At 44.1% G+C, this 24,307-nt stretch overlaps 1 protein-coding gene across 1 annotated transcript in view; it reads left to right on the top strand.

The window, feature by feature from the left end:
- Nucleotides 1–5,646: 5,646 nt before the first annotated feature.
- Nucleotides 5,647–24,307, top strand: part of NAALADL2 (N-acetylated alpha-linked acidic dipeptidase like 2) — a 762,753-nt gene continuing 744,092 nt past the window's right edge. The window contains exon 1 of the mRNA XM_063131966.1: nt 5,647–5,874. Within this exon, the coding sequence (XP_062988036.1) occupies nt 5,832–5,874 (43 nt within the window). The 5' untranslated portion in view covers nt 5,647–5,831. The remainder of the gene's footprint in view (nt 5,875–24,307) is intronic.

Here is a 24,307-nt window from a genome sequence, read left to right as displayed (position 1 = left end):
CCTCACATTGCCACCTACCAGGATCCAGGTTTAAAGTAAACTTTTAAGGCAGTATCCAATGGGGCTGTTCCATCTCTGCCAATCCTGTTGCACTTGTGAGACCCATCATGTGTGCACTGGGGCTTTTACACTTCTAAATATAATTCACTTCTGGATTGGTACAGCTTCTGCAACCTCTGCTGACCTACCCCATTCCAGAAATGAGTGTTACTGCTTGTTTCAGGTTACGTTTACAACTGCAAAAGCATCATTGCACAAGCCGTGGGTTCAACAGATGCACAACATGATGCACAATATGATACTACTCAATCTTACCAAACAAGAAGACAAACAAACACCTGTCTGATACCACAGAGAAATGGCCTCAATTGACTAGCTGGATACAGAAAGGAAACAAAGTCATGAGTGAAAACAGGACATTGATTGAGAGGTGGTTGCTAACCAACATGGATGTTTCTTCAAACGGAATTGGTTCGTTGAAGGATTTCTTCTCCAAACTTTTACATGGATAGGTTTGGAAAAGAGTCACTAAAGGGTTAATTGATACCATTCCATGAGCATGAGCATTGCACATGGGGTTAAACCAAGCATCATCAGGACATGCATAGAAGTGGCAGACTTTAGATGCTTTTGTCATGCAGAAATCAACCTTGGCTTAAATAACAAAAATACGAATGTTTGTTAGATAGCCATGCAAGCTCAGTACACATTCAGGCGTTACAGAAATACAAGATTCTACCAACCAACCATCCCATTTTGAGTTTCAGCACGTTCCCTAACTTCTGTTGTTATTTTTATCTTAAAAGATGCATTTTTACATGCATTTTGGAATGTTTTCCAAAATTATCTATAACATTTCTATACCGCCCAATAGCAAAACTCTCTGGGCATGTTATCCAAGCCAAGAATTTGCAGATTAGTTTGGGAGGTGACAATCAGGTTGGTTCACCTTGAAGTGTGAACTGAACAAAATTCTTGAGTGTTCCTATAATCTATGAGCTTTATGCCTAAGCGGGGATCTCCATCCCAAGAAGAGCTTTATCCCATTGAAACCACCCTGGTTCCCAGTCCATTAAGTATTACACACCCCTTACCATAGTGTAGGAAAACCATCTGAGCCTTGGCTTCTCCCCACTATTCATGCTAAACAAATATGACAGAAATGAGCTATTCTCTCTTGTTCGAACCTGCTCAGGTGTGGTCTGTACCGGCTGTGTCAGATGAAAGATTAAATTCTATCTTGAAATCAGATTCCTCCACAAAGAATGTGTCTCTTGGAACTCCACAGTGGCAGCTATGTAGACTGTGGGAACCATGCAAACGAAGAATGGGAAGCATTTCTCAGGGTGGATTCACCTGTGAAGAGGGAAAGATTTGCAATGGAAGCTTCTGTGGCAAGCTCCTCCCAGCTTTTATTATTATTATTATTATTATTTCCTGAAGAAGCAGTGGGTGAATGCCAGCCACCATCTTACACATTCCATCAGAGTCAATGGGGAGGGATTTTAGCAGGTGCTTAACTCTCCCACTGAAATCAGTGGGACGTTCAAATACTGAACTTTTGACTGGTTTCTGCCTATTGAGTGCCATCGGTCTATTATATTGTTGTAAGGCCTCAGCTAGACCTAGTGGTCTAGCATGATGGAGGGATGAAGATCCCATGTGGCGCGTCGCAACCTCAGAGGGAGAGGTGTCGCACCCGCCCTTTTGTTTTCTGTTTTAAAGAGGCAGGAGCGCTCGTGCGCAAAAGGCAAGTCCTTTTTTAAAAAAAGAAAAAAAGTCCCCTACTTCCTGGCTTCAGCGTCCTCGGTGGAAGCCGCTGGATGCAAGCCAGCGGCAGCGATGGCAGACCCAGGTAATAGGGGCAGGGGGGAGGGGGCTTACCTGCTGCCTCCATCGCCGCTGCCATCTTTCTTCTGGCAGCTTCTGGTGCCGCCAGAAATGAAAGGGAGTAGGCCACACAATAACTTAAAATCATGTGGCCTATTCCCTTTCATTTCCGCCAGTGGCACCGGAAGCTGCCAGAAGAAAGATGGCGGTGGCGATGGGGGCAGCAGGTAAAGAGATTGGGGGGGGGCAGCTCCAAAGCGCAGAGGCAGCCTGAAGCTTTGGAGCCAATTGGCTTAATCTTTGGGCCAGCTTGGCCTTCGCCCGAACCGCCTCGGATCCGGTTCGGAAGGGTCTGAACCACCCTGATCCACTTCAGATTCGGGGTTCGGGTCCGAGGCGGTGCACAGCCCTACTTTATTCAAAGGCTTTATTCAAAGGAGATTTATTTATTTTTATTTTTTTGCTAGAAGACACTGTCTTCCAAAAACCCCTGAGGAAGGCCTTTGAATGCTGTGATGCAAAGTATTTGCAGGGTGGCCTTGATCTTGATTGGGCAATGAAGAACCATTAGCATTACAAAAGGCCTGCTCCTGGAGGTAATGAAAAGGGCCATAACTGGCTGTTGGTGTCAATCAACATAGCAGCCTGCATTTTTGGAATTTTCTTGAGGATCTTGGCTATATCCTGATAAATGCTTGAATTTCTAAAGTTACCACTTCAGCACTTACCTGGAGAAGTCTGCTCTATGTTCTCTGGTGCTTTCAGGGGTATTGGAGACCCCTGGCATGATCATCTGCTGCTCTTCTCTTTGACGTTCTCCCTTTCTAGACCTGCTGTTTCATCTCATGATTTGTTTCATTGTATTTTGTAAGCTCCCTTGATGCCAGTGAGTGAACCAGGCTATAACCGTGTTTAAATGCTAACTGTTAAAATGTCAGAGTAGGATCTTGTTGATCCAGGTTCAAAGCCCAAATGGTGGGGTGTGTTTTTTAAAAAACAAACATTTATACAATTTCAGTTTATATCCCACGTATATAAAAAATACCGTCAGACATGAATCTTTGAACAGTCACACTTTCTCAGACTAACCTCACAGGGTTGCTTTGAGGTTAGGAGTGGCAGGAGGAAAAGTTGGAGGAATTTTGGAGGAAAAGTTAAATATTGGTGTAATAAATAAATAGACTGCAGTTGAGGCTGGTGGGTCCAATTTTGGTGGGGCCGTGACTCCATTCTGGGTTTCAGACAGAACAAGCCAGAACTCTAACGGAGCTATTCAAGCTATCCCCAAAATAGAACTAGCAACTTGGATAGCCCCTTTATATTTCTGGCTGGCTCTGAATGAAGCCCAGAATGGATGCCCAGCCCCACCGAAATCAGAAACCCCAGCCTCCACTGATTGAATTGCTCTCTCTCTCTCTCTCTCTCTCTCTCTCTCTCTCTCTCTCTCTCTCTCTGTGTGTGTGTGTGTGTGTGTGTGTGTGTGTGTGTGTGTGTGTGTTTTGCAAAAGAATGTAAGCCTATGCGTCAGGGTCTTGCTATTTACTGTTTTACTCTGTACAGCACCATGTACATTGATGGTGCTATATAAATAAATAATAATAATAATAAGGTGGTCTACATTCTGCAAGGGTGTGTGTTTGTGTGTAAAAATAGAGGAAGACATAAGAACTCTGCAAAAATGAAACATGACCCATTCTCTTGTCTCAGACTAGAATTATTGCAGCCTGGGAGAATATTGTGTAAGTTAGAAACAAAACAGAAAACAAAGAAAAACAGCCTGCTTCTTCCTTCATTGCATAATAGCGCTCAGCCTTCATAATTAGATGACATTTTACAGAATGCTCTAAATGGGAATAAATGACTTTTGGCACACGTGCAGTGTAGTATTTTACTGTGCATATTAGTTTAATACGCAGGGTATTTGCACAATAAGGTTGTAAGCCTGTTTACATTGCTCCAGTTGATAGCTCTGTAAACGCCAAAATAAAATAAATCTTATGGTTCGGTTTTGTTTTGTTTTTAAAAAAATCAAATTGCTCATTACCAATTTACTGCACAAGTACATTTCAACAGGCCCGTGATTCCTGCAATGTGTGTGGAAAAAGTAAATATTTCCTCAGAACACAAACTTGCGACTCTGATAAGATTATCTTTGCATTGCTGTCCTTGGGCTAAAAGGAGAAGGGTAGACGAGCTGCTTTATTTTATTTTTCTTTGTCCTCTCTTGTAATGCTTTGCCTCCCTTTCTAATGTTAGAGGCAAGGCAATCTTGCAATTGAGGTACAGAGGTAAATCGTTCTTCTTGGAGATAATCTTCACAAAAGATCAAGTTTTCCTCTTGGGGCCCAAATTTTAGGCGTTGGTTACGTATCTTCTAGAACCTTTTACTGGGCTTTTGCAACGCTTTCACCCCAGCCTATCTATATCAGATGGCAGCATTATCAGCCAGGGCCTGATGTTTGTCTCAACAGGGCTTTGGTAGGAGAGGGGTAGCTTTTTCTGGTCAGCTGTCCTCCAGATGTGTGGGATTACAATTCTCAACTGTACAGTTGCAGTAGTCCCAGTGCCAGAGCAGGCTCTACCATGAAGCGACAGGAAGCGGGTGCAGCAGGTGGCAGATTATGGGAAGAGTGCGTTCTCCCCCTCTGAAGAGTCTGCCCTTCTTGGTCCTGCACGGCCAGCCATGCAGGAAGCCAGCAGGACCAAGAAGCAGCTGCTCGCTTGCCCGTGTGTCTCCCACTTTACCTTTCCTGCATTCACTCACCTGCCCCAAGTGTGTGCCTCCCAACCCACCTGCCCCCGCTCATCTGGCTGTCAGAGCCAGCAGGCTTAATTTTCCTAGCATGGATACGTATACCCGCCCTGCCAGCATGCTGCCTGTAAAGTTTTTCCGCCCTCAGAGGTCAGGCAATTGTGAGAAGTTCTGGGATCTCCTGTCATACTTTGCCAGACACACTGGTGCAGCACAGCTCCTGAAGGTGAAAACAGCTTAAGGGCAATGCCCTGGCAAGGCTCATGTGTGTGTCTACACCACAAAAAGTGAGCTACCTGGCAGCGGGCAGATCAGGGGAGCGGTGGTGGCATGGCAGTTCTCACTTCAGGCAGTGACCTGCCTTGGCCAGCATCATTTTGCGACACTGTGTTACAGGCCCGTTGTCATTGTGGGACAGTGTGTGTGTGTGTGTGTGTGTGTGTGTGCGTGTGTGCAGGAGGGTGATATCTATCATCCAAAAATGGTGGCAAATATTCAGTGATAATTCTGCAAAGTCAGAATTGTCACTGAATATTTCCTTATTCCCCTTTTCATAAATGAGGAAAGGAAAAATGTCACAAACATCACCTGTGAAATGTTAGCTTTGCTTTACCTGAACCCCCAATTGCATTATGCAATTTAATCTGGCATCTATCTAAGAGTGGGCCTTAACCAGTTGGATATATTCCCCACCTACCCCCACACTTTTATGGGAACGTAGTTGCCTGCCCGTTGAAGTCCAGTTGTTGTTGCGTTTTCTATCAAGTTTAAATTCCGGGGCTTATAAAAACAACCAGAAACATTCACTAGAAATCCCAAGCCTTCAGTGTTCCAACTTGTAGCACTGGCTGCTAATAATGAACCTTGCGCAAGCAGCTTTCTTCCTAAAAGTGAAAGTAACAGAGGAGAGGATTAAAACAGAGAGAGAGAGAGAGAGAGAGAGAGAGAGAGAGAGATTGAATAGGAGGGTCCAAAGTAAGACAACTGCCGTGTTGTCCGAAGCACATGTTAATTCAGCAGAGGAGATCAAAGGATATGATGTCATTTTATGGAGAAACAGGTCAGGCGAGCCCAGGTAACTCAGGAAGGCAGGTTGCTAATTATTCTCAGAAGAAAGTAAGGTGTACGGTTACAGTGCTGCAGTAGGAAGTCAGGAGGTCAAACTTTCCCAGTAACCGACTCAACTGGGCACTGCCTGGATCCTTCCTAAAGATCCTGCTGCCTGCCTCATCCCCACTATATTTAGGAAATGGGAGAGAATGAAACGAGCTTCCCAAATCCTCCCTTGCAAGGTAAGTGCAAGCAAACGGCGAGATCACCTTCGTTGTCTGTGAGGAGCCGGGATTAGGCTCAAGACAGTTAATGTTTAGCTTTCAGCAAGTACAGGTAGAAGGCTGTCTGTCATGCCCTGGTGGAGCGTTGCCTTTGCACGTGGTTGTGTTTGTGGGGAAAGAGGGGGAAACCCCACGCCCTCCGTGCAATCCTGGTATGTTTTTGTTTTTCTTGGAAATGCCGCCTTGATTCAGAGAACTGTTGGGAAATGATCCTGCTGTGTTTTAACAGGGCTGGAGAGGTGCCATTATTGGAGGAAGTTCAACATTAAACGTCTCGTTAGTAGTGGATTTTGCAGTTGTATTTTGTGAAGGGTTGTTTTTGTAGAGGGAAGGAGTATACCCCCAAATAGTTTATTTTCCAGTTAGAAAAAGTTAATGGGGATAGTGTAACGAAGTCCTGTAACATATAGATACTTGCAAGTTAACTGGTGCTTCTATGAACAGAAGGAATATTTTGACCCATAAGTAACAGTCATTTAGCAGAACAAGTTAGCCCAGTCTGAAACATATTTTCATAGTAGCAAGATCAACTTCCTGGGCAGTTAAGATGTGATTTGCAGTCTGTGTCTCAAGATCTGCAAGCTCTAAACAGTTGGAAGTGAGAAGAGCTAAGGAAATCAGAGAGATTCAGAAAAGAAGAGAAAATAAATAAATAAAAGAAACTTAATTTAGGTGGAGTGAGAAGCGTAATCCTTGGAAATTAAAGCATCACCATGTACAGAAAATTCAAGATGTATGTAGTTCCAGAGCTTAGGAGCACCAGCATGAGTACATACATCATCAAACGATGACAGTATATGTTAAAGAACCATGGCAGAAAATTTTGTAATGGCATTTTGGACCTTACAACATAATCCCATGAATAATAATAATAATAATAATAATAATAATAATAATAATAATCATCATCAATATATTTATTTATTTCTTACCTTCCTCTCCCTCTGGATTGAGGTGGGGAACAACATTAAATACAAAACTATCATAAAATGCATAAAATTTATTTAAAACATATACAACTGATACAATATTAAAATAACAATCAGACATCTTAAAATTCATCTGGGTAGGTCTGCTGGAAGAGACCTACCCAGATGGCTTTCTTAAATTCGGAAAGACTCTTAAATTGACAAATCTCTCCCAGCAGGCCATTCCACAGTCTGGGAGCCGCAGAAGAGAAGGTCCTCTGGGTAACGATTGTCAGCCTCGTTTTGGCTGACTGGAGTAAATTCTTCCCAGAGGACCTGAGTGTGTGGGTCAGATTGTACTGGGGAAGGCGATCCCACAGTTAACCTGGACCCAAACCACATAGGGCTTTAAAGGTAATACTTTATACTTCACCTGAAAACTAATTGGCAGCCAGTGAAGTGATTTTGAAGTTGGTGAAATATGGTCACCCCCAGGTGACCAACCTGGCTGTCATAGTTTGAACTAGTTGTGAAGTTTTCAAACTAGGTACAAAGGTAGCCCTATGTACATTGCAGAAGTTGAGCCTCGAAGTTACCAACACAAGCACTACCGTCTTTAGGTCTTCTAAGTCTAGGAAGTGCTGCAGCTGGCGTATCAGCCGAAGCTGATAGTAGGAATGTCTGGCCATCACATCTATCTGGGCTGTCATTTATTCACATGGAAGTCCCAATTTGCAAGCTTACTCCCAAGTAAGTGTGCAGAGGATTGAAGAATTGTTTATGTTATTGCACATGGTTTTGCTTTGGCCAAGGAGTACTTCACACAGCACATAGTTAAACTATGGAATTCGCTACCACAAGATGTAGTGACGGCCACCAATTTGGATGACTTTAAAAGGGGTGGTGGTGGATAAATGCCTGAAAGAGAAGGCTACCAATGGCTCTAGTTCTGATGGCTATGTACTACCTCCATTATCAGAGGCAGTAAGCCTGTACACCAGTTGATGGGGAACATGGGTGGGAGGGTGCTGTTGCACCATGTCCTGCTTGTGGGTCCCTGGTCAACAGCTGGTTGGCCACTGTGTGAACCGAGTGCTGGACTAGACTGATCCTCAGTCTGATCCAACAGGCTCTTCTTATGTTCTTAATTCTCCCCACTGACCCCCATCACTGTAGTTTTGCCATGCTAATTGATGAACTCATGTAGCTTTTGCTTTCTAGTATTCCTTCTTGACTGGGTTGCTTTTTGTTATTCATGGTGAATGTATCCAAAGTTCTATATGCTAAGTAGCACTTGTGAGTGTATTGGAAGAGAGACATTAGAAAGGCAGGTCCTGCAGTTCTGCTTAAAGTTCCATTTCAAAGAGGCTGGTCAGGGCCATTTCAATGGGGGGGGGAGGGAATGCATATGTCTGGGAACAATCTTGTCTCTTCGGAAGGAATATTTCACCCTGGCAGAAAATGCCGTTTCTTTACCCAACTTGTATGCATTTCTAGTTCTTTCTCTAGGATCTCTCTGAATGCCTCAAGCAATAAAGCTTTTTTGAGATGCTAATCCATAGCTTCATGGATCATACTCTTTTGGATAATCACCCCCAATTATTCTTTCCAGGTGATTCATTCCAACTTTCTCCTTAATCTCTCCTGCGTGTGTAAGTTAGAGTGTTGTGATTTAGTGGACACCCCAGCCATGGGAAAAGACCTACAAAGTTTGGGTCATCAAAGCCATTTTGCCCTATGTAGTTGTTTGACGCAACTCCCTAGAAGTCAGAGAGGGATGAAGAATATTCTTAGATAATGTATTTTTTGATGGAGGCTACACTGTGGTTAATAAAATAGAAACAAAAACTTCCAGTCGTCTCACAGCAGCATCAGAGGAAGAGAGAGGAGGGAAGAATACATGAACAAGGGTGAAGGCCAGGATGGCTTATTGTGATGTCCAGTGCCCTCCACATCATCATCATCATCATCATCATCATCATCATCATCATCATCATCATCTTATTTGTTACCCGTCTCTCCCTCTGGATCGAGGCTGGGTACAACACAAATGAAAACACTATAAAATACGTATAACTAATTAAAACATTTAAAACTAATACATTATTAAAAGCAGCACATTATTAAAAAAGGCATCTTAAAATTCAACTGGGTAAGCCTGCAGGCAGAGATCAGTCTTTATGGTTTTCTTAAATTCTGGAAGGCTGTTAAGTTGACGAATCTCTCCTGGCAAGCCATTCCACTGACTGGGAGCGGCAGAAGAAAAGGTCCTCTGGGTAATAGTTGTCAGCCTTGTTTTTGCTGGCTGGAGTAAATTCTTCCCAGAGGACCTGAGTGTGTGGGGCGGATTGTACAGGAGAAGGCGATCCTGCAGGTAGCCTGGACCCAAACCATAACCAACACTTTATACTTCCCTCTATATAGAAAAGTAGCATTACAAGGAGAAGGGTAGACAAAAAGTCTTCTTCCTGACTTCTAGTTTTCTATGTGAGGGGATTTTGAACATTTTGTTTGGAATAACATTCCATCATTTGAAATCCTCTCCTACAGTTAGGGTATAAAATCCCTAAAATAAAAGTAAAACAACAACAACAACAGAACTAGTTCAGGACCGTTCCAGCTTTGCAGTGAAGATGAGGTAGCAATGGGGCAAAATCTGCCTGGACCTGCAAAGGCAGTGGACACCCCTGTGTCCAACCTTCCCAGGCCCCGATGGGCATACCTGGTGGATCTTCACCCCATTGCTGCTGCAGAACAAAGGGGGTGCAGGTCCGGATGGAACTCACTTCAGCCCTGACCTGTGCATGCCTTTTCTCCTCTCCCCTGCTCTGGCAATGGCGGCCACCATTAATACAGCAGGGGAAAATATGCAATTTCCTCCTTTCTGCTGATGGGGGCCTTTAAGGGTATTTAAGGCCCCCATCAGTAGAGGCAAGGCAGAAATGTGATTGCCCCAAAGCTGGGGAAATCACATATTTCCCCTCCACTCTAATGGCAGCAATCACCATTAGAGTGGAGGGGGAAAATAGTACATGATTTCCACAGCCTTGGGGGCAACATGTTTCCCTCCCACCCTGCTCATGGCAATTGTGCCCTTAAAAACCCTCTTGGATTAAGAGGGCCTTTAAGGGCACAACTTTAAGGCCTTAAAGGCCTTTAAGGGCGCAACAAGGGAGAGGGCCTTTTCAGTGGTTGCCCTCCGACTGTGGAATGATCTCCCCGATGAGGCTCGCCTGGCGCCAACGTTGTTATCTTTTCGGCACCAGGTCAAGACTTTTCTCTTCTCCCAGGCATTTTAACAGCATTTAACAACGTTAAGTTTGTTTTTAATGGACCCCAGAATTGTTGTTTTTAAATGGATACTGTTTTTATACTGTTTTTATGTTGTTGTTTTTTAATGTATACTTTTAATGTTTACTATTTTTAATGTTGTAAACCACCCAGAGAGCTTCGGCTGTGGGGCGGTATATAAATGTAATAAAATAAATAAATAAATAAACTGGAGTGGGGTGGAGAGGAAGGGAAAGTGCGCTTTCCAGGATCTCCAGAAAATGCGCAAATCCCCAGGGAGGCTAATGCAGTGCCAGGGGGAACTCTGCATTTTCTAGAGGCCCTGGAATATGCGCATTACCGAGTGCTCGGCCAGGCTGACTCCTAGAACAGGGCTGGCGAGTTCTTCATTTCCCAAGATAAGGCCAAAGGCAAAGAAGACCTTCCATTCTTAAGAGTGTAGGTTGTATGCATTTGGTTGCGAATCTGTTCCATCTCTGTTTTGCAGACCATCAGGCGTCTTTCATTCCATCATCAGCTCACTGACAGAATTGGATTTTTCTCAATTTCACAAACTTACATTCGTGGTAGAAAGTAGGCACTTCCAGTTCCAAAATCCTACATTTCATTTTCTTTTTTTAGCCTATGGGGAGAAATGCACATTTTTGGTTGGGGATTTTTCTCCTTCTCTTTTTGTACGACTAAATTTGTGTACAATTTTGTGTACAAGTTTTTTTTTAAAAAAAAAGTACTACTGGCAATGCCACAGATTCCATATGACTCAGAAAAAGCTGCTCTGCCATGGAAAATGCAGCTCATAGAAATTAAAACTAATTTGAACCCATATTTCTCTGACATCCCTAACTGAAAACTACTTCATACATGAGCTAGAAGAGTCATGAACCTAGCTTGCAACTCTTTGCTGTTCCCTTTTTTCTACTATTCCCTTATTTATTTATTTATTACATTTTTATACCACCCAATAGCCGAAGCTCTCTGGGTGATTTCCTACAGTTAAAACCATAAAATGTAAAAGTTTAACAGTTGACAACTATAGTAGAAAACCAAAGTAAAAAAATAAAACCCAGAACAACACAAAGAAGCAGTGGAAAGATTTAAAATACGGTAAGGCTTCCTTTGAGAACTTCCCTCTGTATAAATGTTGCAATACGCTTTTCACCTACTAACACATTGCTTTATACAGGACACGATAGCAACTAGGGGTGTGCACGGACCCCCCGCTCCGCTTCACTTGCAGATCCGCCATTTTCCGGATCGGGCCGCTCCGCCCCGCCCCCGCTCCGCCCACTTCCGCTCCGCTCCGCCCGGAGCTCCGGATCCGGATCCGGAGCTCCGTTTCCCCCCCCCATAGGCTTGCATTGAAAGCTAAAAAATTATACAACTTTTTTTCTGTTCAAGTTAGAAACCTCATGTTTGGCACCATGACACCTCATGGGGATATACACACGCATGCCAAGTTTCAAAGCAATCCCATCATCCCCTGATTTTTGGCGAATTTTTGAAAATCGGGCACCCCACACACAACATCCCTGCGAGGTGGGCAGGGGAGGAGGGAGGGAAGGCAGGCAGGCATGCAGCTGGCATTTCTGGGGGCATAAGGAAGTGAGCCAAGGATAAGCCAGTAATGCATATAAAATGGAATAAATCAATCAATAAACAAAGGAGGGGTGGAATTAAAAGCAGCAGTGTTGCTCAATAAACAACAAGAAGAACTTTTTTTAAAAGGCTATATCTGTCTTTTACCAGCAATAGGGGGACGTGCCCGGGGGAGGGGGAAGTAGCTGCCAGTTCAAGACACTGACAGCCACAGCTCCGAGAAGAAGTAAAACGCTCACTTCGACTCATAACAGGCATTGCTCCACCACTGAAAAGTGACCATTCACTTCAACTCATGATAGGCATTGCTCCACCGTTTTACTCTCTTTGGAAGGCTCTATGGCCTTCCAGTGCAGGAGAGAGTGGGGGCACGTCCACGATGAGATGCCCTAGGGGAGCTCATCCCCTTGCACCACATCGATTCAGTTGTTCCCCAAGGTTAGGGTGGGGAGCAGTGCTGTGTTTCTATCTCTTATTCTTGGCTTAGTATATGATTTCAGGTTGTGTTTGTGCATTTGGTGGGGCTACTGTGTTAAAAAACACGGGGAAAAGCCCGTTCAGATGAAGAAAGAGAAGTTTCCCAGAATCCCAAGTTACCTGTTTTGCCTATGCCCTCCTCCAACTTTGGGATCATCATGACCGGGAGCTGACTCTGCCCCTCAGCCCTTTGAAAAAGGTATTTTTCCCGCCGATTTTTTAAAAACGTCTAGCCCGCGACCCGTACGATGCAGAAAGTTGAGAGTGGTCTCAAAATGACCCCCATCCACGACTCTCTGTGCACAAGAATTTTCAGAACGATAGCTTAAACCCCCCCCCAGTTATCCCCGATTCTTTCCCTCAATGCAATCCTATGGGCGAAAAGCCGAAAACGCAGTTTGAGCCGTGCGGTTGACCCGATTTTCAAAAAAACATTGCACGTGAACCACAGCACGCAGAAAGTTGAGAGTAGTCTCAAAATGCCCCCCATCCACGACTCTCTGTGCACAAGAATTTTCAGAACGATAGCTTAAACCCCCCCCCCCCCAGTTATCCCCGATTCTTTCCCTCAATGCAATCCTATGGGCGAAAAGCCGAAACGCAGTTTGAGCCGCGCGGTTGACCCGATTTTCAAAAAAATATAGCACGCGACACGGACAACGCAGAGAGGTGAGAGTGGTCTCAAAATGACCCCCATCCATGACTCTCTGAGCACAAGAATTTCCAGAGCGATAGCTTCAAAAACAACGTAGTTATGCGCGATTATTTGCCGCAATGCAATCCTATGGCGAAATGTTTTCAAGATGGCGACCGGAGCGCTCCGCCTGAACTCGGAGCTCCGAAAAATGGTCGCTTCTCTTCGCCTTGCTTCTAGGGGGTCCACGGTCCGCTCCTACTCCGCCTCTGGGTAAGGCGGAGCAGGCCAATCCGCTACTGCTTCTACGCTCCTAATCGGAGCGGAGCACATCCCTAATAGCAACACAAACTGTTAACGTCTCTTCCCTTGTCCCAATGTGTGTGGTGCTTTATTTTTCAGCCCCTATTGCACCATTGGCACGGTGAACAGTTCAACCTGACTTTGTTTGCTGTGGACGAAAGTGATGATTTTTGCATGTTTGTTCACGTAGTTATTATTTGTGCTTATAGTCACCTATAAAACAAGTTATTGTACGAGTCACTGTACATTTTTTTAAAAGAAAAAAAACCACTCAAAAATCCAAAAACACAAGAGTAAAATCAACACAATAAAAATGTAGAAGTGGAAAGGTCAACATGATAAAAAAAAAAACGCAATACAAAGCTAATTTGATAGAATACAGTAAAAATACATAAATGACTACCTAAAACTAGTGATAGGTAGTGAACTTAACCTGAGTGAATTTGCTATTTATTTATTTATTACATTTTTATACCGCCCAATAGCCGAAGCTCTCTGGGCAGGTCACAATATAATGGGAACATAATGAACCCTCCCATTTAGACTTGAGCCTTTTCTACACCACTGATGTTTTTCCTGGGGTAATCCCGGGGTCGTCCCTGTGCACCCTGGGGAAACCCCAGGAAAACGGAAACCAGGTATTTCCCATTTTTTCTACAGTCCTGGGACCATCCCGGGACCATGCGAAATGTGTGGCCACCTGCCTTGCTTCATCCTGCCTCCTTGTGAGTAAATGTGAGGAGGCAGGAAAAGGGCATGGAGCTCCATTGGGGGGGGATTTTTGTTGGAGTGCGATTGTGCTCATCTCCCTGGATGTTGCACACTGTGTGTGACTCCAGGGGGACGAATTCACAAGCAGAATATCACGAGATCCTCCCCCCACTCTCAGAAGGCCGATAGGTATAGAAAGGGACTTGGAGAAATGTTCTCCCTTGAAGTAAACTCTCTACATAAACAAGCTTTTTTTACAGGCGCAAAAACAAAGTGCATCTTGGAAGCTGTAGGTTGGAATCAAGTAGAGCCTGTAGCAAGAGCTACAGTGGTAGCAGCAGCAATAAGGGAAGCCATTTAAAGGGACTTCAGGATGACTCAAAATTTAGGGGTGGTGGTGGAGGTCGCTGCTGAGCCCTCTTTCTTTTTGCAGAGCCAGAACAGTGGTGGCAAGGAGGGAAGCAGCATCAGACGAGGCAAGGAAAGGGTTAATCGAATCAACCTCGCACATGCACAGAAATGGCATTGTTTAGATGCAGACTGCGCATGCCCAGAAGGTCTCAATCAAGTCTGAAATGAATAGCGAATTTGTAAACTTCCAGTCCAGACTCGTTAAAATAATGAGCATTGTGAGTGGGCAAAGTTTGACCAGTGAAACAACTAATTATGAAACTTCGTGGCATCACTACCAAAAACTAGGAATGGGAGAACCAGGGAAGTCTGAGTCACTCTGTTTTTTGTTTGCAACATGTTTTTTCAGTTTGTTCAAGTGGAAAAAAAATGCACATTACGAATAGGAAAAGTGTGCATTTCTGTGCCATTTTTAAAAGATCCGCACTTTTCTCTGGTTGACTAAAGTGGGCGATATGGATTTCGGACTGCATATTTTTCAAAAAATGTGTATTTTTAAAAATATGATTGCTAATTTAGTAATGTGCAAATGTAAAAAAAAAAAAAAAAAAAAACCCTCCAAAAAAAGGGGGGGAGTGCTCCTGTTTGTATTTGGGTTCGGGATTGTGAATGGGACAAATTCAGATTATTTGTGAGTTGAACTGAAATTCCTGTACATCCCTATCTAAAACCAACCAAGAAATATTTAAACCACCAATGCATAAGAAGGATTAAAAGAGTGAAGACTCGGCAGGCCTGAAAGTACAAAAAAAATCTTAACCAGATGACGGATATAAAACAATGTTGGTGTCAGTTGATTTTTTCTGGGTAACACATTCTGAAAATGGTGGGACATAACTGAGAAGGTCCTCTCTATAGTAGCCAACTTCTGGGCTTCAGAAAGAAGCAGCATTTGGAGAACGGAATCTGGGTAGGCCTGCATTTGAGAAGGTGTTCCATCAGATACTAAGGCACCAAGCCATAAAGGACTTTATAGCTCTGTAATACAAGCCACATTACGAAGGTTGTTGATAAGTATACAAAATAACGGCTTGTATTCATGTGAAATGATTCATGACAGGTATGTGCCTAGACACTTCTTTGGAAACCTTCAAAGAATAACATTGCTTCTTGGCAACCAGGCAAGCTATACCGAAGCTTTTGAGTTTCCACTCACCCAATTTCATGTCACACCTGACTAACAGTGGCCTGTGTGAGCAGGTAAGCTGATAAGAACTCCTATGGGTCTTTTTTGGACTGAGAAGGTGAATGGTATAGAGTGGAAAGCCCTAGCCATGTTGAAGCAAGACACAAAATTATTGTTGTTGTGGGTTTGTTTGTTTTTTCATGAGACTCTAATAGAGTTGTACTTTTCAGGGACAAACTAGATACATAGCATCCAGCTATTTATCTTGTTTTCCCTTAAATAATAATTACAGGTGTGGGAGAGGGTGATTCTTACTGGGAAATCAACCTACAAGGAAGGGAAGACATATCTCTTCCCATGTCCACCACAAAAAATTCCCAACCACCTGTTGAGCTTGGAGCCTTAAAAAAAAGTCCCAAAATTGGCACAAACAATAATAATTTCCCTTAAGCTCAACATTGCAATGGTGGGGAGGGAGACGGATGGTTGTTATAGTCACAGTGAGTAACCTCCTCTCCCCAAGACTGTATTCTTGTTGCAATATTTTCATCCAAAGGTGCAAATTATGGTTTAAGAGTGCTTGTCTAGTTAGGCTTATTTAACCTAGTCTGTTGGTGGAAGGCGTTTTTTTTTTTTTTTTTAATTGGTTGGTGCTGTTTATTTCTTTAATTGTTATGTTTTTACTGGCATTTTTAATTTATTTGTTCTTATGTTATGTTTTAATTAAGGTTTCCTTTCTAATTTGGATTTTATTGTTAGCCATATTGAATGCCATTGTTTTGGGCGGAAAGGCAGGATATTAAATAAATTAATTAACAAATTGCAGGTGGGTGCCATGCCTTTATGAAATTACCTGGGGCAATCCCGTTTTCCATCCCGACCTAAGAGCAGTGAGGCCTGTCGCATTTATTGAATCCAGGACTGGCTCCACCTTTGGGGAGCCCTTGTAGCTTAGGAGGCTCTGTAATGATTTGGGGAACTTAGGGTGGAGGCATGGCCAAAGGGATGAAGGGTATCTTACGTAAGAGGATGTCCCAGATCTCTCTATACCATCACAGGGAGTTATGGGTGGCATAGTGTGGTGTAGTGGCTAAAGTGTTGGACTGGGCATCAGGAGATCTGGGTTTTAGTCCTTACTCAGCCATGGAAACCCACTGGGTGACTTTGGGCCAGTCACAGACTCTCAGCCCAACCTACCTCACAGGGTTGTTGTTGTGAGGATAAAATGGAGAGGAGGATTATGTACACCGCCTTGGGCTCCTTGGAGGAAAAAAAGGCAGGATATAAATGCAATAATAAATAAATAAATAAATAAAGGCAAAACCATTGCAACATTTTTAAGTAAACCAGATCAAATGCCAAGAGATAGCCAAGCCAACATGCCAGCCATGTCTCCTGGTGGGTGAGCCCCTAAATGGTCACGCCAGTGGCCACGACCCTATGAATCTCTGCCACCAGCCATGCATTATTCAAAGCAGCCAGCAGCATGGGCTGCATTCAACCCGGGGGGGGGGGGGGGTCTACACTATTGCTTTTAAAGCGCTTTAAAGCACTTTGAAAATGTTTTGAAAACTGTATATGCAGTGTGTCCTGGGCTCCAACAGTTGTCAAAACTGTTATAAAGCGCTTTAAAGCGCTTTAAAGCTGTAGTGTAGATCCCCCCCAGGTTTGCTTCTTTGTCAGTTTGTGGTTTATCTGTATCAGAATCCCCTATCCATGCTATTTTCATGTAGTTTTCAAAAGCATGTTGGTGACAGCCTGAAGATGGGTGCAAGACCACATGCACATAGCCCCCCAAAAGAGGAAAGGCACAACCAAACAAAATGACCCAAGATGGCCCCAATTCATTAGAAACTAATATTTAAATATGTATCTGTCCGGACCCTAAGATCAGCTTCAGTGATCTTTCTCCAGAAGCCCCTGTCAAAAGTAGTGAGGCAGGTGGCTATGAAGAGGGCCTTTTCTGCTGTGGCACCCCGACTGTGGAATGAGCTTCCCAGAGGGGTTCGCCTGGCACCTGCATTGTGCTTTTTCCAGCGCCAGATTAAGTAATTTTTATTTCCCCAGGCCTTTTAGTCTTCTACTCCTGTGGTTTTAAATTTGATGTTGTATTTTAAAGCTCTTCATTGCTGTTAGGTTTTATTTTGGTTTTACTTTTATATTGTAGCTTTAAACTTGCAAATGGTATATTGCATTTTATGTAGTATTCTGTGGTTTTAATGGTTGTATTCTGTGCACTGCCCAATAGAAATGTAATAAATCAATATAACAAAATAAGACAGAAATTCCAGGCATCTCACCATAGTGGAGAAGACTGAGTAGGTGACCTGTGTACCCACTGTCTAGGTCCTAACTGTGATCAGGCAACTTGGACAGACCATCAAATATAGGACACCTTCAAATAGAGGAAAGTAGGATCCAAGTTGTTCCTGTTCAAAGAGGCCCAAAGACATTCTACACTAGGGTCACATTTCACTAAACTCTAGCTTTTATATCTTTGCTATCTCTCAGTTCTCATCTGTTAAACCAATGGGCAATTCACCAGGTCACTCTTGTTATTCTCTTGTATAACACACCCAGGGTGGTAAAAATGTGGGGAGGGGGAAGAAGTATGTGATTATGATAGCAGGTTCTACTTCTTTCTACACATGTGAGGGGTTTTTGGGTTCAGGTTGGTTACTCCTGGTTCCCTGAGGATGATGTGTGTACAAGCCACATCCCCTGCATGTTCAGCCATAGGAATGGGTACTAGCCACATTGCCCAAGGCTTCTACATGCAAGAGAGAATCCCAATCGGCCTGCATTCTTCCATGCATGGAGCAGCCCTGAGTGTGTACACTGGTATGTGTGCAGGACTATTTCACACAGCCACCAGATGTGGGGATGAAGTTGCTAGTCTGTACATCATCAACAGAGGGCTAGGGTCTTGCTGGGGTAACCCTGCAACCACTCACATGTACTTCTGCCATTGAGGAAGGTTGTGTGAACATCTCTCAGTAGACTGCAAATACAACCTACGCAGATTCAATGAACACACCTAGGCATTAGGGTGGCCTCTTATGTATTGCTCCAGAAGAGGAAATCCATTGCCACAAAAGAGGGCACTGATTTGCATAACATTTGCATCTGCACACTTCTAAGTAGAGGTGCACATTTTGAAAGAATGATTGTTATTTAAACAGAAATACAAGACATCTCACCATAGTAGAGAAGACTGACTAAGTGATTTGTATGCCTGTTCAGTCTACTGCCAGACAGAATAACTGTTGATAAGCAACTTCAAGGGCTCTCTTCTCCCTTCTATTTTTTTTTAAAATCTTTAAACCAGATTGAGTTTGGTTTACTGGATACCTTCAAACAGAGGACTGTCCTCTGCCATCTCTCCAAAATAGAGGACTGTCCTCTGTAAAGTAGGCCACCTTTCCACCTTATGCGTGCACAGTTGGGGCCCTTGCTTTTGGCAGCAGGTCCAGGCAAGTGTCTAGAGCTTAGGAGGATCCATGGAGGATCTTTTCACAAAATTTATTAAATGCACATAGATGGGTGGGTGGGTGGCTACCATGAGAGCCCTACCAATGTTTGTTCATGCGCCCTGGATGTGTTGTGTGAAAAGGGATCTAGCAACATAGCATCAGAAGGAGACATTTGTCCTTCCTTTGCTGTTTGGTTGCCAATCTTATCTCTTCCCCTCCTTAAGCAATTAATGCAGACTGGGATGGCGAAACGGGGAGAGTTTAATTTTGGCCTGCCTTCGCATGGGGCCTGGAGCCAGCAGGGCGTGGTTTTTGGAACAGCTAGAAAGTAAACACTGAAGAATAGGCCTTTTGATGGCTGCTTGTTTCAAATTGGCCCACAATTCAAAGAGTGTATCCACCTGAGGAAGTTGAAGTAATTGCTTTTTAACACTTGCAGCATCAGTTGACTCCACTGACATGCAAGTTTGTCCACTGGACCCCACTTTTTTCTTTTTCTTTTTTACGCTCTGCCATTTCTACTGGGTCAGGGATAAAATGTCCTGCTTGTCAAAGGATCTCTCACATAAATGAAGGCTAATTAGGAATGTGCTATCTCTGCGGCGACAATAGGAACAATTCCGGCGCAAGCCCTTTGCCACCTGCGCCAGGTTCCTGCAGCGTGAGGAAATGGCATGCATGTGATGAAAACGCTTTGACTGGGTTTTTTGTTTGGATTCCCAGTTAGACTATGGCAGTGTAAGACTAGCGTGCTTTGAAAAAGAGTCATATGTCAAGGAGAACTCTGCTTCTAACAAGATTTGTATGAAGATGTGAAAACCGTAAATACATGCGTATTCATTGCCTTTGTTTACCTGGGAGATTGTCCTATTTTTCTCCTTGTCAACCTCATCATCATCATTGTTACTATCATAATTTGTTTATAATGTCTCACATTTCTGCCATGGTTGGATCCCGAAGCACATAGCAATAAAAAAAATCCATTACGAAGTACAATATAATGAAGGACATGTAGAGTGTTTATGGCTATCTCTTCTGGCCACTGGCAATTAATGACAATAGGGGTGTTCACCCAATGCCACTCCATGCATGCACCCCACATTCATGGAGGCAACGGTGAGACAGTCCTACCCAGTCTTGCCTAGGGATGGTGGAGAAATTCGAGATAAACTAAAATGAGTTTGGATTTCGAAGTATCCAACCTGTGGAATCTGCTGCTGACTGAATCTCCTCAGGCACGTGGAGTCTGCAGACTATCAGATTCTTAAAAACAAACAAAAAACTTTCCTGAAATTTATGCAAATTTATTCACAGGAAAATACGCAAATTTCTCCTGAGACATATGCCATCCGGGGGAAAAGTTGAATGGAATACGGTACAATACACTAATGTATGTACTAAGATCAATTATGTACATTGTTGCAAACTTTCTGACAGGAATTATTTACGTATTTTTCTGCATAATGGGGGGGAAAATCAAAACTGTCTTTGAGCAGACACTGGAACGAACAACATCGCACAGTCTGTGAAACACCTGCCAGAAAGATTTCACAAAATCCGAACTGCCTAGTCTTGCCCAACTGCAATACCCCCCACACACACCCCTGATATCTCCACACTCAATGTGATGTGAAAGGGAAATCTGTGCACTTGACTCCCCATTCAAAAGACAAGCTGAGCATGCAGATGGTGAGCGTGGGGTGAGAGAGTTGCATGGTGCTGAGGACTGATTGCAAGGAAGTAAACCACGGAAGCAGCTTTCCATTGATGTGCAGTCTCCGGACTTTTCAGCATCTCCCCGCCCCCCCGCCCCCCCGGCCTCAACATGTTAGCATGTGGTACAAATGGGCAAATCCATCTCTTTCTGTTTCATGCCAGTTTCACATTTGTTCACATCTAACTCCACCCTGTTCCATTTCCACATTAATTTGTGACATATATGTAATTCACAAAAAAATCTTGTTTAAACTGGTATTTAAATGTGCATTTGAGATGGGTTTACTCTGAAACGTATTTCCTTTCTAAACTTATCTTGATGCATTTTTTGAGTAGAGAACTCTGTTAGAACATTGGGGAACCATGAAACTTGTGTAAGGCCTAATCTACACCAAGCAGGATATTGGACTATGAACGCAGTATGTAAAAGGCAGGAGTCACACCAAGCAGGATATAGCACTATGAAAGTGGATTCCTGCATTGAGCAGGGGGTTGGACTCATTGGCCTTATAGGCCCCTTCCAACTCTACTACTCTGTGATTCTATGAAAGTGATATATAGTCTGTGGCCTTAGCTAGACCTAAGGTTTATCCCGGGGTCGTCCCTGCCTGCTCCTGGGATCCCCTGTGTGTCATTTACATGAACAGGGATGACCCCGGGACGATCCCGGGATAAACCTTAGGTCTAGCTAAGTCCTGTTTCAATGGGCCTCAACAGTTGTCAGTGTACTTCAATACCACTGTTCAGCAGTAGTGTGGCTCCTGACTCTTATATACTACTTTCATACCACTTTCACAGTGCAATATCCTGCTTGGTGTAGATCTGGGCTAAGTCTCAATCCACTCATTAGTGCAGGAGGTGCAGACCACCAGGGCAGGATCTACACTACTGCTTATAACAGTTTATAATGGTTATGACAACTGTTCAGGCCCAGGACACATTACATATACCGTTTTTATACTGTTTTAAAAGTGTTATATCCTGCTTGGTGTAGATTGGCCGCAAGTCCGCATCGTCGTTGCAAAGATCCTGTTCCTCAAATGTCCTTTGAGTGTGTCCACACCTATGCATTAGAGCAGCAATTCCAAGATATGTGCTGTGAGAGTACTCCTACTGTGCCATGACAAATAAGTGAATTAAATAACTAGAGGTGACAGGCTATTTCAGAGTAAATGAAGAAAGCCTTCAGCAACATGTAATAGAATTGGTGTGTGTGTGTGTTGGGGAATGATCCTATTCTCTGATGAGAATAAGGGTGTCCCTATGTTCAAATGTGAAATGTTGGAAGGTTATGGGCTCGCTCTGAGTTAATTTCATAATCATGGTGGAAAAATAAATGACTCTTTAATTGAGCTCCAGGGCTTACTTGCTTCCTAGCCATTAGGCAAGCAAAGAGCTACCGTGGCTCATTCCTGCAGGCAAGGAACAGCAGATATTCTCTTCTGTGTTGCCAAAAGGAAAGGGAAACCCATTTTTCTGTGCTGGGAATGTGGGTGGGGAGAGACCATCACTTAATGGTCCACCACTGGTCCCCAATTCAGCCCCATCGGAAGGAGCTCAGTGTGGAACGAAAGACCATTGCCTGACCACACTGGAGAGCCAAACTGTCAGGGTAGGCGGTACTCAGTATATTCTAGTATAAGGTAGGGATCGATAAATCTCTCAGTTTCTCATTTAAATCTGTTTGTTTGTTTTTAATAAAAAATGTATTTCACATTTCTTCTGTTAAAGATGAGGAGTGTGTTAGACAAAAGAAGGAGGTGGCAAAAGAAATTAAGCACCACAATCACACTCAGAGATTCAACTCAGAGATTCACACCCAGGCTTTAAAGGCCTAAGCCAGCCTTCCTCAACCTGGGGCGCTCCAGATGTGTTGGACTGCATCTCCCAGAATGCCCCAGCCTGGGAGTTGTAGTCCAACACATCTGGAGCGCCCCAGGTTGAGGAAGGCTGGTAGAGCCCTGGGCCTGGTTGGTCCAAGTTGTCCATTTCGATTTCTCTCATACATTCTGTTCAAAGGAGCCACTCCCAATTTCAACTAAACGGTGTGTTTTATTACTGCGCTCTCCTTGCCTCCCCAACATGCTGCCTCTGCTTCCTGTTCCTCCTTCAAACTCCACTCTCTGGTACTGTTGGTTTTACTGCCATATGTATCATGTTGCCACAGACGGGAAAGATTGCTCACGCCAGAGCTCTGAACCAATGGCACGTGGAGGGCTTTTGAAATTAGGCTGAGGGCCGCAGGCTGCCCACCCGTGACTTAGCATTTCCGAAAGACAGGATGTGCAGTCTTATGCCTTTGCTAGACCTACTTGAAAATCCGGGGGAAGAGGAGGGGAGACCTCACATTTTGAATAACATGTTGTGCCTCATTTACACGCAAGGCACAACGAGCTCCAGAGGAGAGGCGTCATGCCAGCCATTTTTTAAAACAATCTTAAAGGGCTGGTTGCACATGAGTGAAAAGGAAAGGGTTGTGTTTTATTTTTTAAAAAAATGATTTCCCCACTCCCCCACCCTAGCCCAAATGGGTGCAGCACTCCTGAGTGCTGCACTCCATGCACGGCTCCCTGCTCCGCACAAGTAATCACGCGGAACTGGGAAAAGCCACAGAAATGGGCCTCACACTTGCAGTGTCGGGCTCAGTCCAAGACCGCGGGGAAAACTGGGCCCAAAGTGTAGGGCTTCATTCCAGGGCCTGGGAGGGATGATCCCTCCCTGAGCCCGGGATGCCCTGTGTGTCATCTGGACCAGCGGTTATCCCGGGCTGATACCCAGGATTGCCCCTGTGTGTCCAGATGACACACAGGGCATCCCGGGCCTGCTATCAAAGGTTGGCATCATTGGGCACCTGCTGATGTCCCACACCTCAACAAGAGGCCTACTGACAAGAGTCCCCTGGGCCCGCTCCTCCTCTTCACCCCTGCCACTTGCTTTCATCTTGCTCTTGTCCAGTGGGAGTGAGTAAGCAAATAAAAGAGGTAATAAGGAGGAGCCGGCACTGGTTTCATGGAACATGAGCATCTTTCAGAAGCATAAAGCCCAGCTTCTAGGCACTACTTGGCTCTACATGGGATGTCAGCACCTTTGGAAGCATGGCCACCACTCGAAGCTGGGCCCCATGCTGCCCGAGACTGGAGCCTTTCTGTTTTTGTACCTCCTCCCCAGCTTTAATTGACTGGTGGCCACTTTATTAAGTTTTAAGTCCCAATGAAAAAGCATTATGATTCCCCCCACCCTTTGGTACCTGACGATTTCAGATCTGAAAGATATAGTTTAGTATGTTTTCCAGCTGTTGGAATTTTTGCTTTATTTTTTCCAGGTGTGTGTGTGTGTGTGTGTGTTATTGTAGAGCTGAATTGTTCCACTGCCATTTGGGATTTAGCTATGTTGTTTATTTTTATCTTTTATCTGGTACATCACCTTGAAAACCGGAACAGTTGGCTGTACATCTTTTAAATCACACACATACGCATGCACGCACGCACACACACACGCACGCACACACACCCCTGTCCATGGGAAGGATTCATGTTGTCTTGGCGATGGAGATAGCAAGTGTTTTCTCTTTCGCTGTGGAGCACCATAAAAGCCTCCACTTAGCATACGCTTCCGCATTGTTCAAAGCTTTTAATTTGGATTGAGTGACAAATGCGCTCCCCGTTTGCATTGCCACACACCGCTTGCTGAACAGGCACGGCATGAGAATGCATGAGAATGCAGGCTTCGGCACGGCTGAAACAAA

This window comes from Elgaria multicarinata, chromosome 8, assembly GCF_023053635.1.
Source record: "Elgaria multicarinata webbii isolate HBS135686 ecotype San Diego chromosome 8, rElgMul1.1.pri, whole genome shotgun sequence".
In the NCBI taxonomy this organism is placed as follows: Eukaryota; Metazoa; Chordata; class Lepidosauria; order Squamata; family Anguidae; genus Elgaria; species Elgaria multicarinata.
The sequence above is the reverse complement of the archived record's forward strand: the minus strand, read 5'-3'. Positions and strand labels throughout refer to the sequence as shown.